Genomic DNA, 18,961 nt, shown 5'->3' on the forward strand with positions numbered 1-18,961 from the left:
AAAGAAGGAGAGAGAAAGAGAGACACCTGCAGACCTGCTTCACTGCCTGTGAAGCGACTCCTCTGCAGGTGGGGAGCTGGGGGCTCCAACCGGGATCCTTATGCCGGTCCTTGCACTTTGCACCACATGCGCTTAACCTGCTGCGCTACCACCCAACTCAGGACTTCTCAATTTTTAATGAACATCATATATGTTCTAACAAACCTCTACTGTAGTAATGTACATATTTCTTTTTACCTAAGAAATACGTAACATATTTAAATTTTCATTTCTTTTAAAAAATATTTTATTGGGTGGGTGGGGAGAATACAGGTCCATGAAAAATGATGAATGAAATAGTGGGGGTTGTATTGTTAAATGGGAATCTGGGGAATGTTATGCATGTAAAAAAAAAAAAAAAGAAGAAGTAGAAACGCAAAGCAGAAATTGACTGAGTTTGGAGTATGGCACCAAAGTAAGAAAGCAGAAGTACACTAGAGTTTGCAGTGAGTACCCTCCCTAACACTTCCTCTCCACTTTTCCAAGCTTTGGGTCCATGATTACTCAACAATTTGTTTGGCTTTGTATGTTAACTCTCTTTTCAGTCACCAGGTTCCAGGTGTCATCAGGATACCTGCCAGACTTCCCTGGATTGAAGACCCCACCAATATGTCCTGGAGCTCAGCTTCCCCAGAGACCCACCCTACTAGGGAAAGAGAGAGGCAGACTGGGAGTATGGACCGACCAGTCAACGCCCATGTTCAGAGGGGAAGCAATTACAGAAGCCAGACCTTCTACCTTCTGCAACCCACAATGACCCTGGGTCCATGCTCCCAGAGGGATAGAGAATGGGAAAGCTATCGGGGGAGGGGTGGGATATGGAGATTGGGTGGTGGGAATTGTGTGGAGTTGTACCCCTCCTACCCTATGGTTTTGTTAATTAATCCTTTCTTAAGTAAAAAAAAATTTTTAAAAATATTTTATTTATTTTTATTTAAGATTAATGAGAAAGATATGAGGAGACAGAAAGAACCAGACATCACTCTAGTATATGTGTGGCTGGGGATTATACTCAGGACCTCTGGCTTGAGGGTCCAGTGCTTTATCCAATGTACTACCTCCCAGATCACAAATTTTCATTTCTTTATTATGGATACAAACAGAGAGAAGTTGAGAGGAAGGGGAAGGATTAACTGCAGTACTACTTCACCATTTGTTAAGCTTCCCCTACAGGTAGGGACTAGGGACTTGAACTAGGGTCCTTACACATTGCAACATGTGTGTTCTACTGGATGCACCACGGCTCAGGCCCCAATAAATAAGTAATTTTTAAAATAGATAAAAGAGAGAACTGGCAAATTGACTATACACTGCCGACAAAAGATAAATATTAGGCCCCAGTAAGCTGAGTTATTCCTGCCTATACTCTTGTTTTCATCACCATCTGATCGCATGTTAAATACAGTTGCTGAAACAATATCTGCAGAGCCTTTAGAAAAATGAAGGTAATAGAGGGTCATGTGGTGGCACACCTGGTTAAGTGCACATACTACAGTGCCCAAAGACCCGGGTTCAAAGCCCCTGGTCCCCTCTTGCAGGGGGAAAGCTTGACAAAGTACAGCTGCAGGTGTCTCTTTCTCTCTTCTTCTCTAACTTTCCCTCCCCTCTCAATTTCAATCTTCATCTAATAATAAATATATTTTTTCAAAGTTAACCCAATTAACAAATAATGTGATGATAACATTAACTATCGATTGTCTTTTTGAACCCTAAGACAGCAGGAACCTCACATCTCCACTATAGTGCCTCTACTTCCCCCAGTCCTGGAACCCTTGGATAGGGCCCACTTTCCCGCATGCCTCTCCCAATCCATACCAAATAATATTGCATCTGCCGACCACAATCTAACCAACGCAACGATGGCCACCTCAACATGCTTTACCTCAGACTGTGTCCAGAGACTTCACATGTGGAATGACAACCCTTCAGCTTCATTACTCGGGTGAGACCTTTCATTTATAGTACACTCTAATTTCATCTCAGGTAGTTCACTTTCTAACAAAGTCCCATAACCTAGATATACACCAGTTTCTGTGAGAGAGAGCATATGTTCACACGTATCCATAAACTACTGCAAAATATATACCTGAAAGCAGTAGTACACTAGAGTTTGCAGTGAGTACCGCCCTAACACTTCCTCTCCACTATTCCAAGCTTGGGATCCATGATTGCTCAACAAATTGTTTGGCTTCGTATGTTAACTCTCTTTTCAATCACCAGGTTCCAGATACCACCAGGATGCCGGCCAGGCTTCCCTGGATTGAAGACCCCACCAATGTGTCCTGGAGCTCAGCTTCCCCAGAGACACACCTTACTAGGGAAAGAGAGAGGCAGACTGGGAGTATGGACCGACCAGTCAACGCCCATGTTCATCAGGGAAGCAATTACAGAAGCCAGACCTTCTACCTTCTGCAACCCTCAATGACCGTGGGTCCATGCTCCCAGAGGGCTAGAGAATGGGAAAGCTATCATGGGAGGGGGTGGGTTATGGGGATTGGGTGGTGGGAATTGTGTGGAGTTGTACCCCTCCTACCTTATGTTTTTGTTCATTAATCCTTTCTTAAATAAAAAATTTTTTAAAAAATTAAAAAAGAATCTTTTAAAAAATGAATGTAATAGAAGTGACTTGCTAGAACAGATGCTACAAACATTTATCATTTATCTGAAATCAGACCTAGAATTGGCAAAGCAATCTTGAGAAAAAAGAAAAGAACTGGAGGTATCACTCTCCCAGATCTCAAACAATACTCTAAGGCCACTGTCATCAAAACTGCCAGGTACTAAAGCAAACATAGACACACTGACCAGTGGAATGGAGTTGAGAGCCCAGAAATAAGCCCCCACACCTATGGACATTTAATTTTTGACAAGGGAACCCAAACTGAACAATCACATCTTACCAAATACAAAAGTAAACTCCATATGGATCAAGGACTTGGATATTAGACAAGAAATTGTCAAATATTTAGGAAAAAAAAAACATTAGCAGGACTGTTTTCCATCTCAATTGTATAGGCATCTTCAATGACACAAGTCCAACTGCAAGAAAGACAAAAAACAAAAATAAACCAATGGGACTAGATCAAATTAAAAGCTTTTGCACAGCAAAGGAAACCACCACCAAAACAAAAGGAAAGAAGATCTTGACATGTCACACTTCAGATCAAAGGCTAATCACCAAAACAAATAAAAAGCTCTCCAAACTCAGAAACAAAAGAACAAATAACTTCATCTCCAAGTGTGGAAAGGACAGGGACAGAACATTCACCACCAAAGAAGAGATCCAAGAGGCCAACAAACATGAAAAAATGCTCCAAGTCACTGATTGTTAGAAAAATGCAAGTAAAGACAATGAGATGCCACTTCATTCCTGTAAGAATGTCATATATCAGGAAACAAAATAGTAATAGCAAGTGCTGGACAAATTGTAAGGGTAAAGGGGACCCTTCTGCACTGCTGGTGGGAATGTAAATTAGCCCAACTCCAGTGGAGAGCAATGTGGAGACTTTCAGAAGGCTAGAAATGAACCTGCAATTCCTCTCCTGAAGATATATCCTAAGGAGTCAAGCACACCCATCAAAAAAAAAAAAATCTGTGTACATCTATATTCACAGCAGCACAATTCTTTTTTTTAAATTTCTTTATTGGGGAATTAATGCTAGTAGCACAATTCTTAATAGCCAAAGCCTGGAAGCAGCCTAGGTGTCCAACAAGAGCTGAGTGAGTAAGACATGGTACATGTACACAGTGGAATACTACTAAGCTGTTACTAATGATGAAATCTCCTGCTTTACTTCATCTTGGATCAAGCTTGAAGGAATTCTATTAAATGAGATAAGCCAAAAAGAGAAGGATGAACATAGGATAGCATAAGTTGTAAGATAAGAACATAAAAGTATTTGGTGTATTGCATCAAACTAAAGGACTCAGGGAGGTGCTGGGTCAGTGTATGATAGTGAAGGAGCACATAGATGGGAGATAAGAGTGTTTTGCAAAAAACTGAGAAAGTTTTACACATATACCAACCACTGTTTCTACTGTAAACCATTAATCCTCCCAATAAAAGGAGAAAAACAAAAGATAAAACCACCCATCTTCCCCCAAAAAAGTGACTAGCATTACCAACTATGCAGTCAGATTGACCAAAGTACAGCCTCTCTGATATTTTTAGGAAAATATGTTTTCCTTAATTAGTCAGTGCACATGAATTAAAGCCCTTATGATATGTTATCAAGGAAAGTGAGAGGCTTGATCCTGATGGAAAACCTGAGTTCAATTTCCACCTATATTGATTGAGAATAGAAGAGGGATGGATCAAAATCTTATTCAGGGAAAAAAAAAAAAACCATAGACTCTCTATAGTGCAGTTCATCAGTCTTCATAAATTTTATAGTTAAAGTGATACTGCCTTGTGACTATAAACTTCAAAATGAGAGTCTAGTTTAGTTAAATGCATGGCACCATGTTCCAGAAATATTAGGGATGGGTATGCTAATTAGAGGACTTTTTTTTTTGCCTCAAGGATTATCTCTGGAGCTCAGTGATACACTATGAATCCACTGCTCCTGGTGTCCTTTTTTTTTTTTTTTCATTTTGTTGTTGTTATTGATGACAGACAGAACAGAGAGAAATCAAAAGAGGAGGGGAAGACAGAGAGGGGTAGAGAAAGATAAGACACCACTTTTGAAGCGATCTCCCTGCAGCAGGAGAGCTAACGTTTCAAACAGGGATTCTTGTGCTGGTTTGTCCTTGCGCTTTGTGCCATGTGCACTTAACCCAGTGCACTACCACCCAGCCCCCACAAAACTATCTTTAAAAAGATCTGTAGTTTTTAGTGAGAAAAGAGAGAAAGAAAAACAAACAAACACAACAGAGCTAATGTTCTGTTTTGATGCCTGGGGTTAAACTCATGCTCCCAAGTCCAATGCTGTAGAAACTATGCCACCTCCTAGGCCATCAGAAATATTCTAATGTTTCTGTTACATAATGGATGACTATGCCTGGTGCTATAAGATCACATTATCTCTCTTGAAACTCTGAAAAGTACTGCTAATAGTATTATAATCTGAAAAGTTGGGTTTGTTGAGCTATGGCTTGCCAGACAAATGCTGTCTACCATCTGTTTTAGTAAAGTCCATAGTTTTAAAATAGTTCTTCAATTTTCAAATGGTAGTAGGGGAAAAAAATTGCAGGATAATGTTTCATGACACGTGAAAAATGAGAAATTCAAATTTCAGTCTCCATAAATAAGATTTTGTTGAAACCCTGCCATGTCCATTTGCTTTCTCCATGGTTGTTTTCAAACTGCAAGAGCAGAGTTTCATTGCAACAAGGTTTGTGTGGTCTAAAATATTTACTTTCTGGCCATTTACACGAAAAGTATTCTGACCCGTGTTCCAAAGTAAAAATTATCCGAAGGACAACTCACAAAATAAAGACTATTTAAAACAAAAGTCTTGACCACTAATACTAACCCTGGTTCAACCTAATTTAAAAAATAGGTGGTTTTCAACCAAGTACTTCGAATGATGGAAACTGTTCTTCTATCCAGGAGCTGTTTTGTATTAATGAAACACAACAGCAACAAAATAATTCAACACTTTTTTTTTTACATATTAAGAGCTTGTCCAATATTTTGTTCCAAGTTTAATTTTTATTTTCATTGGTGGCTTAATAGTGATATATAAGATCATAATATTACAATGTCATTGTTTCACACCACACCCACCACAGTCCTGTGCCCTTCCCCACTGCAGTTCTCCCCTCTTTCCACCTGGAATTACAATTAAAGTTCTCACAAAGTCTTTATGACATTTTTTTTTCCTTCTTCTTCTTAGCAAGTTTTTCATCGACTGCTATATGTGTTTCTTGTAGGCAGATAACATCTGCCTGATGCTGTATCGCCAATTGACCAATAAGAACGTGTTTGGCAAAGGACAGCCCCTCAACATTAAGTTGGAGGACTCGAAGAGCAGGACCAACAGCTTGAAAGCTGTCAGGAGCTGCTTGTTGCTGGCTTTGAAAGTGATTGGGATCCATGTGGATTCAGTCTGCTAGGAAGGATCGTCAGTTTCCCCAATGAATGGGTACTCACGAGATGCACCACGGGAAGGTCGATCGTCGGGATGCAGCATCATCTAAGTTCATTTCCCACGTCTACGCTCGACCGGACCTGCCAATATACGCGGATACCTTCGCCCACCCTGTCCAACGCTTGACGTCTCGTCACCCAATCTGGTCCCCTACGCCTACACTGAACTTCTCTGTTCCAGTCTCTTGGAAACAGAGTTGGCAGTCAGCTGAGGTAAAGAACAAACACCTCATCACAGACCCCTGCAAGCGTCAACCCGGCTTTGACCTAGCACGTTATGATTGGGCCCTCCTCAATCGCTATCGAACAGGCCATGGCCGGTGCGCCACTATGTTCCATCGCTGGGGAGCCAGAGACGACCCGAACTGCTCCTGCGGCTCCAGACAGACTATGACCCACATAGTCAACGACTGCCACCTCTCCAGATTCAAAGGAGGTCTCGAAACTTTACATCAGGCTCAACCTGACGCTGTTGACTGGCTACGGAAGAAGGGCAAACGCTAGAAGAAGAAGCAAGTTTTTGTGGTTCAATTCTTCACATTTCACAGTGAACAAAACTAACATAGTTATTCACACAGATGTAGGTCATTTGGTAACAGATATAAGTACTAGAAAGAAAGTTACACATCATTGGAGCCCGGCAACCCGGTACATAGTACCAAGTGCAAGGACCTGCACAAGGATCGGGGTTCGAGCCCCCAGGAGCTTCAGAGGCAATGAAGCTGGTTTTCAGGTGTCTTTCTCTCCCTGTCTATCTTATTATTCTCCCCTCTCAATTTCTCTCTGTCATGTCCAATAAAAATGAAAAATGGCCACCAGGAGCAGTGGATTCATAGTTTCAGCACTGAGCCCCAGATATAACCCTGGAGGAAAAAAAAAAACAAAAAACAGAAAGTTACATCATTTAAAAAGACATAGAGGGCTGTATACATTTGAATGCGTTATGCACAAAAGTGTTATAAAAGTATCATATAATTTATATATAGATAAGTTACATGTAAATACATCTAAAAGACTTCTTTAAAACTGCTCTTGTCTCACCACTCTTTGCTTGAACAGCCCCTATTTTTCCTCCCTTAATATTTTAAAGTTGTCTCATATTTCTATGACTTGTCTTCCTGGGTCCGTTTTACTGTGTATCACCTACTTGAGATTTAAATGTTCCTTGTTACTTTCTCTGTGGCACCTTCGGTATGACAAAGGTACATCTGATAGTGGCAAACTCCTTTAGATTCTGGATGTCTGATACTGTTTTGACTGTTTTTTCATACCCAAATGATAGTTTTGCAGGGTAAAGTATACAAGGCTGGCAGTTGTTGTCGTTTAAAACCCTGAACATAACCACTTTACTCTCTCTCTCAGTGTCCATGGTTTTCCTGCACTATGATACTTTTACAGGTAACTTTCTTCATTTTGTTGTCAGCTGGTAAAAGTTATTCTTTGTCCTTGACTTTTGATAATTTCACAGTTATGGGTCATGGTATTGGCTTATTTGAGTTCAAGAATTTGGGAGTTCTCTCTGCTTCTTGAGTATCCACATTCTGACCATATCACATCCCACATTTAGAAATTTTTCCATTATTATTTCTTTGAATATGGTTTCTGCCCCCCTTCCTTTCTTCCTCTGAGAACTCTGTATTTCTGATATTGGCTTTTCTAATGGAGTCTTAAATCTCTTGAGAGTTGTCTCACTTATCTTAAAGCTTTAATTGTCTCCTCCTCCTCTAAAGTCAAAGAATTTTGCCAGTTAGTCTTCAATTTCTGATGTTCTTTCATCTACATAGGTAAGTCTACTTCCTTCACTTGCTATTTGAAACTTGAGTGCATGCAAAGTGTCCTTCACACCCTGTAATCCCATTTTCAAGTTCTCCGTTTTCTTATCAAGTGACTCTTTGAAGTCATAGATTTCATTTTTAATATAGTTCTCCATATGAAATTAAGAACTTTGTATTTCTTCAAATTTCTTGGCAGTGTATTCCTAAATTCTTTCTCTGGTGATAGTTTTCTGGATTTGCATCATCATGTTTCTGACTGTCACCATGGTGTGCAGAGGCAGCATTTTTCTAGTTTTACAAAACCACCTGTTTTAGGTTTCTTTGCTGGCCAGCAGATGGTGCTCGGTTCTGCTTTGTATGTCAAGTTGCAGTGTAGAGGAAATTTTGTGAATAAGCGACACAGTAAAGTGACACTCCTGCAGGGGAGTCACTTTACAAGCGGTCTGCCAAGTGTCTATCCTTCTCTCCCCATCTCTGTCTTCCCTTCCTGTCTCCATTTCTCTCTTTCCTATCCAAAAACAACAACATCAATAACAACAATAACTACAACATTAACACAACAAGGGCAAAAAAAGGAAATAAATAATTTTTAAAAAGAGAAAAATAAAACTAAGTTTATTGTGCAACCATTTGCTTTTTTATCATGAGTGTGAAATATGTGAAAGATTCTAAAACATTTTACAATTAATTATCCAGGGGTCTTTTTGCAAACATTTAGCTGGGTTAAAAGATGTTTATATATGGATCAACCTGAACACCCATGTTCAGTGGGGAAGCAATTACAGAAGCCAGACCTTCCACTTTCTGCATCCCACAATGACCTTGGGTCCATACTCCCAGAGGGTTAAAGAGTAGGAAAGCTATCAGGGGAGGGGATGGGATACGGAGTTCTGGTGGTGGGAACTGTGTGAAGTTGTACCCCTCTTATCCTATGGTTTACTCAATGTTTCCTTTTTATAAATAAATTTTTTTTAATGTTTATAAGTCAACCCACAATTTCCTTAGATCACTGATCTGAAACAAAAATATATGAGATTAATGTATTGCTTTCTGGATGACATTGTGCTTCTCTCCCTATTATCAGACTCTACTTTCTTATTGAATTTTCTTATACATACTATTGGCTTATCCAAGTAAAACAGTTACCAAATAAAAAAGTGACCAAGTGTTAGCATGCTGGTGCTTGGTTGGAACACTAATTTTGTATTTCTTAATTATCCTTATTTCAAAGAAGTCATGGATTAAGACAATTTCAAGGCTTCTTTGCAGGAATAAAGTTAGCATTTCAAAAAATTCCTAGAGTTTGTTCAATCTTTTATCACTGAACAGAGGCATCCAAACATGGCAGCATTCGGAAATAGTTTTTACTCAGTGTCAGTTCTAATACAGGTTTTCTAAGGCAAAGGGAATATTGGGTTATACTGGCTTCACACACAGCAAACTTTATCCAAACAAATTATAAATAATATGCGTTAAATATTTGTAAATATTCCTTGTGCTATATATTTTGGTTATCACATGGGACATCTTTCTAGTCAATGGGATATGCCTAAATACAAGTCAAATGTAATATCCCTCCTTAACTCTGGATTATGGTGCCAGGGACTGAACTTGGGGCTGTTAGGGCCTCAGGTATGTAATTCCAGTGCATTTTTAAAGATTCACTCTCATGGGGGTTGTACTGTTATGTGGAAAACTGAGAAATATTATGCATGTACAAACTATTATATTTACTGTAGAATGTAAAAACATTAATCCCCCAATAAAGAAATTAAAAAAAAAAAGATTCACTCTCTCCCTGGTCACAGATTAGTGCTTTGTTCCTTTCATTTTTTTAAATATAGAGACAGACAGAGGGAGAGAATAAAACAGATCATAGCTCTCAAGCTTCCTTTGATACAATAATGCTGGGATTAAACCTGAGTTTTGCACATTGCAAACAGCCTATTTCTTTTTTGTTATTTTATTGGGGGATTAATAGTTCATAGCTGACAGTAAAAAAATATAGTTTGCACATGCGTAACATTTCCCAGTTTTACACAAAACAATTTAACCCCCCACTAGGTCCTCCTCATCCATCATATTTCAGGACCTCAACCCTCTCACCCACCCCAAAGTCTTTTACTTTGGTGCAATATGCCAACTCCAGTCCAAGTTCTGCTTAGTGTTTTCCCTTCTGATCATGTTTTTCAACTTCTGTCTATGAGTGAGATTATCCCAATTCATCCTTTTGTTTCTGACTTAACTCACTTAACATGATTTCTCTAAGCTCCGTACAAGATGTGGTAAAGAAGGTAAAGTCACCATTTTTATTAGCTGAGTAGTATTTCATTGTGTATCTATACACCACAATTTAGCCACTCATCTGTTGTTGGACACCTGGGTTGCTTCATAAACAAGCTATTTCACCAGCTCTGATATTAGTGCTTTTTAACAAAGGCTATATGAAAAAGTGTATCTTCTAAAGCAGCAGAAAGTGGAGACAGCACATTTTCACCCTGGGACAAAAAAGTAGCTTCCAGGAGCAGTGGATTGGTAGTGCAGGCACTAACCCTGGAGGCAAAAAAGAAAGAGAGAAAGGAAAGGGAAGGGAAGGGAAGGGAAGGGAAGGGAAGGGAAGGGAAGGGAAGGGAAGGGAAGGGAGGGGAGAGGAGGGGAAGGGAGGAGAGGAGAGGAGAGAAGAGGGGAAGGGAGGAGAGGGGAAGGGAAGGGGAGGGGAAGGGAAGGGGAGGGGGGGAAGGGGAAGGGAAGGGAAGGGGAAGCGGAGGGGAGGGGAGGGGAGAGGAAGGGGAGGGGAAGGGAGGGGAGAGGAAGGGGAGGGGAGAGGAAGGGGAGGGGAGAGGAAGGGGAGGGGAAGGGAGGGGAGAGGAAGGGGAGGGGAGGGGAGAGGAAGGGGAGGGGAGGGGAAGGGAGGGGAGGGTAAGGGGAGGGTAAGGGAAGGGGAGGGGAGGAGAGGGGAGAGGAGAGGAAGGGGAGTGAAGGGGAGGGGAGGGGAGGGGAGAGGAAGGGGAGGGGAAGGGAGGGGAGAGGAAGGGGAGGGGAGGGGAGAGGAAGGGGAGGGGAGGGGAGAGGAAGGGGAGGGGAGGGGAGAGGAAGGGGAGGGGAAGGGAGGGGAGAGGAAGGGGAGGGGAGGGGAGAGGAAGGGGAAGGGAGGGTAAGGGAGGGGAGGGTAAGGGAAGGGAAGGAGAGGAAAAAAGGAAAGAAAAGAAAAGAAAAGAAAAGAAAAGAAAAGAAAAGAAAAGAAAAGAAAAGAAAAGAAAAGAAACCAAAATCTGGAGTAGAAGCACAGTTCCGTTGGCTGTGGCAAACGCTAGAAGAAGAAAGTTGGCTGTTAGAAATAGCACAGTAACGTCTTCAAAGAAACATCTGCATTAGACATATGACTGGAGAAGAAGTGGGTAAGAGGAAAGAAACTTCCAAACAGAGGGTGGAAGGTAGAAGGGGAAAAACAAGAACTCAAAGAGTAAATCGGGAGAAGTATACTGTCAATCGCTATGGAACAGGCCATGGCCGGTGCGCCGCTATGTTCCATCGCTGGGGAGCCAGAGACGACCCGAACTGCCCCTGCGGCTCCAGACAGACTATGACCCACATGGTCAACGACTGCCACCTCTCCAGATTCAAAGGAGGTCTCGAAACTCTACATCAGGCTCAACCTGACGCTGTTGACTGGCTACGGAAGAAGGGCAAACGCTAGAAGAAGAAGTATACTGTGAGAAGAGCCCAGGGGATATGCAGAATAGTGGATGTTAACAAATGTCCTCAGAGAGGCAAGAAAATGTAGTGACGACTCAGAAGCTAGAGAAGAGTCATTTCAAATCAAAGTTATCAACACAGTCTTCTTTGTCAAAGATCACAGTCAAAGATCACTGGTGATGGGTGCCAGGAGGTGGCGAACCAATGAAGTGCACATGTTGCCATGAGCCCCCACTAACCCCCCCTACAGGGGGTAATTCATGAGTAGTGAAGCAAATACTACAGGTGTTTCTCTGTCTCTAAACCTTTCTAGCTCCCCTTCTCCTCTCAATTTCTCTGTCCTATCAAATGAAGGCGGGGGAATGGCTTCTAGGAGCAAGGGATTTATCTTTCTGACATCGTGCCCACTAATAACCCTAGTGTCAATAAAAAAAAAAATCGGGAGTCAGGCTGTAGCGCAGCGGGTTAAGCGCAGGTGGCTCAAAGCACAAGGACCGGCATAAGGATCCCGGTTCGAACCCCGGCTCCCCACCTATAGGAGGATCGCTTCACGGGCAGTGAAGCAGGTCTGCAGGTGTCTATCTTTCTCTCCTCCTCTCTGTCTTCCCCTCCTCTCTCCATTTCTCTCTGTCCTATCCAAAAATGACAACAACAATAATAACTACAACAATAAAACAACAAGGGTAACAAAAGGGAATAAATAAATAAAATAAATATTTTTTAAAAAAATCACTGGTACTGATGACTCAGTTCTAGTCCAGGTAACACCCCTAAGTACCCTAACCCACAAGTGATGTTTCCTTTTAATCATTAATTACAGGCTGTCAGTACAAACACATAACACATGCTTGTTTATTTTTATTAGTGATTTAATATTGATTTACAAAATTATGGGACAGCAAAGGCATAACTCCACACTATTCTCAACCCGAGTTCTGAGACCCCATTCCCTTCTTTTGGGAACTTCAGTAGTTCTCCCAAGATCACAGATGTGGGTTGACTATTATAACTATCTATCTATCTTTATATATATTAGCCCATTTCTTTTTTTTTTTTTTTTTTTGCCTCCAGGGTTATTGCTGGGGGTTGGTGCCTGAACTACGAATCCACTGCTCCTGGAGGTTATTTTTTCCCTTTTGTTTCCCTTGTTATTGTTATCATTGTTGTTGAATAGGAAAGAGAGAAATTGAGAGAGGAGGGGAAGACAGAAATGGGGAGAGAAAGATAGACACCTGCAGACTGCTTCACCGTTTGTGAAGCGACCCCTGCATGTGGGGAACCAAGGGCTCAAACCGGGATCATTACTCCTGTCTTGCGTTTAACCCTCTGCACTACCGCCTGGCCCCATATTAGCCCATTTCCTTCACAGTCCTGCCCTCTCCTCCCATCCATGTCAAACCTACACCCACTACCACATACGAATGTCCTTTTTTCCACTTCTCTCTCCAGGTCCTGATGGAATTGGAGTTCAGAACCCTCTGGTCATCTTTCCCTAACATCTTCCCCTCTGGAGGTATGGATCAAAATTCTCTATGGGGTGCACATGTCTATTTTTTAATTCTAAGACTGACTTTCTTTCTCTCTCTTTCATACACACAGAGAAAAGAGAGAGAGTGCTTACTTATCACCTCAAGATTATTGATGAGCTTCTCAAGGGAAAATATAATATTGATATTTTATTCCCTCCCCTCTCCTACTGTGATTGCACATTGCCATGCCTCTAGAAATATTTCAGAAACATTTTTAACTGACTCTAACTACGATTATCCTAGTGATTGTGGTGTGCATACAAGGGTCAGCAGAGTTCAAGGAGAAAACACAGACACTAACGCTATTGCGTCGCTGTTCCTCAAAGTGTGTTCTAAGGACCAGTATATGTGTTTTTACAGTGCCATCTAGCATTCTTAACATGTGAAATCATATATATACAATCAACAACTCCTCAATATGGTGATTTTAAAAAATGCCTCCTTGGCTACCATCTATAACAACTGAGTCGGAACCTGCATTATAACAAGATTTGAGTGACTGATTCCTATGCACACTTATGTAAAAACTGATGTAGATTCAGTGTAGTATAAGAAGAGGAAGCATTGTGCTACCAGTCGAGAGAGTGGGAGAAGGGAATGATGAGTGTGAGTTTTTGCAGGCAGACATGGAAAGAAGAGCACTCAGCCATGCTGAGCTCAAAAGCTCGATCATGGTAACCAGGCCCTTTGTAAATGTGGCAAGGCTAGAAAGAAATTTTATTTGATCAGCAGCCTAGATGCATAAGTCTGTCTTCCCCAAACTGCTACTATATTGAATTATAGTAAAGGGATTAGGGCTAGTCGGTGGCACACATACCACTAAGCATAAGAACCTTAAACTGGGTTTGAGCCCCACAGCTCCTGCAGGACGTACACTTCATAAGCAGTGAAGCAGGTCTACAGGTGTCTCTCTTTCTCTCTCCTTCTCTACCTCACCTTCCTCTCTCAATTTCTTTCTGTCCTATCCAATAAAATGGGGAAAAAATAGCCACAAGGAACAGTGGATTCATAGTGCTAGTACTAAGCCCCAGAGATAACTCTGGAGGCAAAAAAAAAATAGAATTTTCAGATTTAATATACTGTTTTTCCTCCTATATTTTCTAATATACTGACCTCCTGTATACAAGTTCCATATTATTCTAATCTTAGGACATAGTGATAGTTCTCTGCCTATCCCTTCTATCTACAGTACCACTAGTTTCTGCTCTAACATTTGAATTGTAAATGCTAAAATGCCTAATTGGCCTAATTTTAAGCAAAACTTGAAAGATACCATTTTAATCCTAAATAGAAAGAATCTTCCAGAAAGGTGGTTCCACTGACAGCACACTTATTTAAATTAGGAAAATCCCAAAGGGGTTACAAACAGTCAAATTCACATGTCAGGGAATAAAGATAAAATGGAATAAGGAAAACAGGGGTAGAATCTTCCCTTTGTTGAGGATTTACTAACTGCAATATTTCTCTAACTTTCCTAAACATAAATGTGCTGAATGTCAGTACTTCACAATATCACTGTGCTACAAGAGTTCTCTGTGGGAATTTGTACTAACACCTTTGTCGATATATAATTTACAGACCATAAGTAGAAGAGACTTTTATTCAACCTCTCCCCACTTTCGAGCAATGCTTCGCTGAACTTATGTAGGAAAATTATAAAGCTGCTTCTTACATCTCCAGAAATACAGGACATCATCATGACCTTTTCATAATGTGTACCAGTATCTCAGTTTTTTATCATGGGAAGAACATCTTGAAAAAGCTCTACTAAAATTAAAACTATAAAACTACAGATCTCTTGAGCTATATGTCTAAGTGTTTGGGTAAAAATACCATTGAAGGTCCCTGCAATTTACCGACATTCGGGGACTCCATTAGGATACAGATTTCATTTTCTGCATCAAAAGTGGAAATCAGAAATTCTCAAAAAGTGCAACCTCTCCCCCCCCCCCTTTTTTGATATTTTTTCCCCACTAGATGGTTTGCTTTAGAGGGACTGCTGTGGTGAGCAGAGAGTTATTATTTTCACCTCAGGGATCACAGGAGGACTTAGGAAAGTTTTCTTTCAAAAAATAAAGTGAAAACAGCAACTTACATGCTCTCACAGAACCTGGTCAGTATGCTCGGCTTCTCCTGGTTGCGTCTTTGCCGAAACCAGCGTTGGATGCTGCGAACATCCCAGTCCAGCTGCTTAGAGAGGCCTTCCAGCCTCTTCTCATCAGGATGCTACAAAAGAAGGTATCAGGAAAATCATTTTCATCTGCACCAGAAACAGATCTACCTGAGTTTATATTTAGGGGTGCTATCAAGACTTCTGTATTTGCCACTGGGCTTTCTAATAGCTGCAAATAATAAATGTATAGAACCACTTAGGACAGGAAAAAGTATCATTATGAAGCAATGATGAAAATATGGGTCTTTCTCTAGTATTTGCACTTTTTATGAGCAAGTAAGATTTGATAGAACAGCCAGCTGGCTGAGTCAGTTCCAATAACCTTCAGGCAAAAAGAGTTGAGTAGTGAATTTGCTCAAACATTTCATTTTCTTGGGAAAAAAAAAATTATACTCATTTACCACTTTGGGACAGAGAAGCAGGAAATAATTTGAAAGTACTTCACTTCAATTTGAGATACCAGGGGTGGTATAGTTAGCTCACCTGAGAGGGCATTTGCTTTGCTACGTGCTTGAGCCAAGTTCGAGACCCTGGGATACAGTATGGAAGTACTACTGCGCTAGAGAGAAGTTTCAGTGCTGTGATGTTTCTCCTTTTCTTCTCCATTTCTCCCTCTCATTCTCTCTCTCTCTCCATCTCTCTTTCTCTCCCCCCTCTCCTTCCCTCTTCTTTCCTGTCTATCTACACAGGAAAGAAAACCACTACCATAATATCACAGAGTAGGAGAGAAATTTTGTGTGCCATACATTGGACAAAGGACTGATAACCAAAATATACAATAAACTCACCAAACTCAACAATAAAAAGAGAAACAACCCCATTGAGATGAGGGCTGGGGGTTCAGGGTGGGAAGGAATATGGGCAGAATCTTCTCCAAAAAAGAGATCGATAAAGCCAACAGGTATATGAAAAAAAAATGCTCAAAGTCACTGATGATCAGGGAAATGCAAATAAAGACAACAAGGAGAAACCACTATACACCTGTACAAATATCATACATTAGGAAAGACATAAACACCAACTGCTGAAGAGGTTGTGAGGGAAAAGGGACTCTCTTATATTACCATTGGGAAGGTAAATTCATCCGACCCCTATGGGAAACAGTCTGGAAATTCATCAGAACTCTAGAAATGGATCTAACTTATGACTCAGCAATCTCTCTCCTAGGGGAAACAAAATCAGCTATCCAAAAAGACCTATGCACACCTATGTTCATAGTAGCACAGAATGTTACTGCACAGCCTTGAAAGCAATCCTGATGCCCAAGGACAGATGAATGGTTAGGGAAGTTGTGGTACATATACACAACACAGTTCTATGCATTGTTAGAAATGATGAGTTCGGGGGTAGGGCGGTGGCGCAATGGGTTAAGCGCATGTGGCGCAAGGCGCAGGGACCTGCGTAAGGATCCCAGTTCGGGCCCCTGGCTCCCCACCTGCAGGGGAGTCGCTTCACAGGCGGTGAAGCAGGTCTGCAGGTGTCTATCTTTCTCTCCTCCTCTCTGTCTTCCCCTCCTCTCTCCATTTCTCTCTGTCCTATCCAACAACGAACAACATCAACAATGGCAATAATGATAACCACAACGAGGCTACAACAACAAGGGCAACAAAAGGGGGGGAGAAATGGCCTCCACGAGCAGTAGATTCATGGTGCAGGCACCTGGCCCAGCAATAACCCTGGAGGAAAAAAAAAAAGAAAAAAAGAAAAAAAAAGAAACGATGAGTTCAGCTCCTTATCAACATAATAGTCATAACTTAAAGGTGTCATGTTGAGTAAGATAAGACAGAAAGAGAAAGGCCAATAATGAATTATCTCACTTACAGATGGAACTCAAAAACAAAGGGCAGGGAAGGAAAACACAGACTGTGAGAGGCATATTGCACCAAAGCAAAGAACTCTGTGTAAGGACGAAATGAGACAAATAGAAGGAACACGGGGGTACTGGTGCACCTCCTAGACACTTGTCAAGGGGAGATGAGAAGTTGTGCCTCCTATGTGTTTAAGACTATAATGTAAATGATTAGCTCCCCAATACAAAAATGCCTAAAAACAATGCATAACATTCAGTTAATGTAGTTCATCCCTTTCCTACTCTGCCTTCTCTTCAGTGACATCTTCTTCTAGCGTTTGCCCTTCTTCCGTAGCCAGTCAACAGCGTCAGGTTGAGCCTGATGTCAAGTTTCGAGACCTCCTTTGAATCTGGAGAGGTGGCAGTCGTTGACTATGTGGGTCATAGTCTGTCTGGAGCCGCAGGGGCAGTTCGGGTCATCTCTGGCTCCCCAGCGATGGAACATAGCGGCGCACCGGCCATGGCCTGTTCGATAGCGATTGAGGAGGGCCCAATCATAACGTGCTAGGTCAAAGCCGGGTTGACGCTTGCAGGGGTCTGTGATGAGGTGTTTGTTCTTTACCTCAGCTGACTGCCAACTCTGTTTCCAAGAGACTGGAACAGAGAAGTTCAGTGTAGGCATAGGGGACCAGATTGGGTGACGAGACGTCAAGCGTTGGACAGGGTGGGTGAAGATATCCGCGTAGATTGGCAGGTCCGGTCGAGCGTAGACATGGGAAATGAACTTAGATGATGCCGCATCCCGACGAATATCTGGCGGGGCGATGTTGCTAAGAACTGGCAGCCATGGAACCGGGGTGGAACGGATGGTTCCAGAAATTATCCTCATGGAGGAATATAATTTGGAATCGACCAAGTAGACATGGGGGCTACGGAACCATACTGGGGCACAGTATTCTGCAGTGGAATAGCATAATGCCAGAGATGATGATCGTAGTGTGGAAGCGCTCACGCCCCATGAGGAGCTGGCCAGTCCTGCAATGATGTTATTCCTCGCGCCCACCTTTGCTGCAGTTTTTATGAGATGTTTGTGAAATGACAGAGTGCAATCGAGAGTAACACCAAGATAGACTGGCTGGGCTTCATGCCGGATTCTCGTACAGCCAAGCTGCACATTAAGCTCACGCGAGGCCGAGGCATGGTGTAGATGGAAAACAGATGATACCGTTTTTGCAGTGCTAGGGATTAGTCGACATTTGTTACAGTAATCAGATATCAGAGACATGTCTTTCCTGAGTGTTTCCTCGAGGATGTCGAACTTGGATGCCTGAGTTGCACAGCAGATGTCATCGGCGTAGATGAACTTCCTTGAAGAAGTTTCTGGGAGGTCATTGATGTAAATATTAAATAGCGTAGGAGCCAGAACAGAGCCCTGGGGGAGGCCACTTGAGACAAGTCTCCATCTGCTAGACTTGTCACCCAGATGCACCTGGAATCTTCTGTTTTGGAGAAGAAACGATATAGTGTTGGCCACCCATGAAGGCAGGCATCTTGAGATCTTGACTAGGAGACCATGGTGCCAGACCGTGTCATAGACTGCTGTGAGATCAACAAAGACAGCACCCGTCTTTAAATTCTTCTGGAATCCACTTTCAATGTAAGTTGAGAGGGCCAGGTCTTGTTCGCAGGTAGATCTTCCTGGGCGGAAACCAGCTTGGGCGGGTGATAGGAATTTCTCTGTAAGATGAGAAATACGTGACAGAAGCAGCCTCTCAAGGAGTTTGTAACACACGGAGAGGAGAGAAATTGGTCTATAGCTGGCGGCCAGTGTTGGGTCTTTCTTTGGTTTCAAAACCGCTATAATCTTCA

At 41.9% G+C, this 18,961-nt stretch overlaps 1 protein-coding gene across 2 annotated transcripts in view; it reads right to left on the bottom strand.

The window, feature by feature from the left end:
* Window positions 1-18,961, bottom strand: part of CERS6 (ceramide synthase 6) — a 294,482-nt gene that overhangs the window by 178,219 nt on the left and 97,302 nt on the right. For both annotated transcript variants that reach the window (XM_007539315.3, XM_007539314.3), the window contains exon 3: window positions 15,226-15,356. In XM_007539315.3, the coding sequence (XP_007539377.1) occupies window positions 15,226-15,356 (131 nt within the window). The remainder of the gene's footprint in view (window positions 1-15,225; window positions 15,357-18,961) is intronic.

Source organism: Erinaceus europaeus, chromosome 18 (assembly GCF_950295315.1).
Source record: "Erinaceus europaeus chromosome 18, mEriEur2.1, whole genome shotgun sequence".
NCBI lineage: Eukaryota > Metazoa > Chordata > Mammalia > Eulipotyphla > Erinaceidae > Erinaceus > Erinaceus europaeus.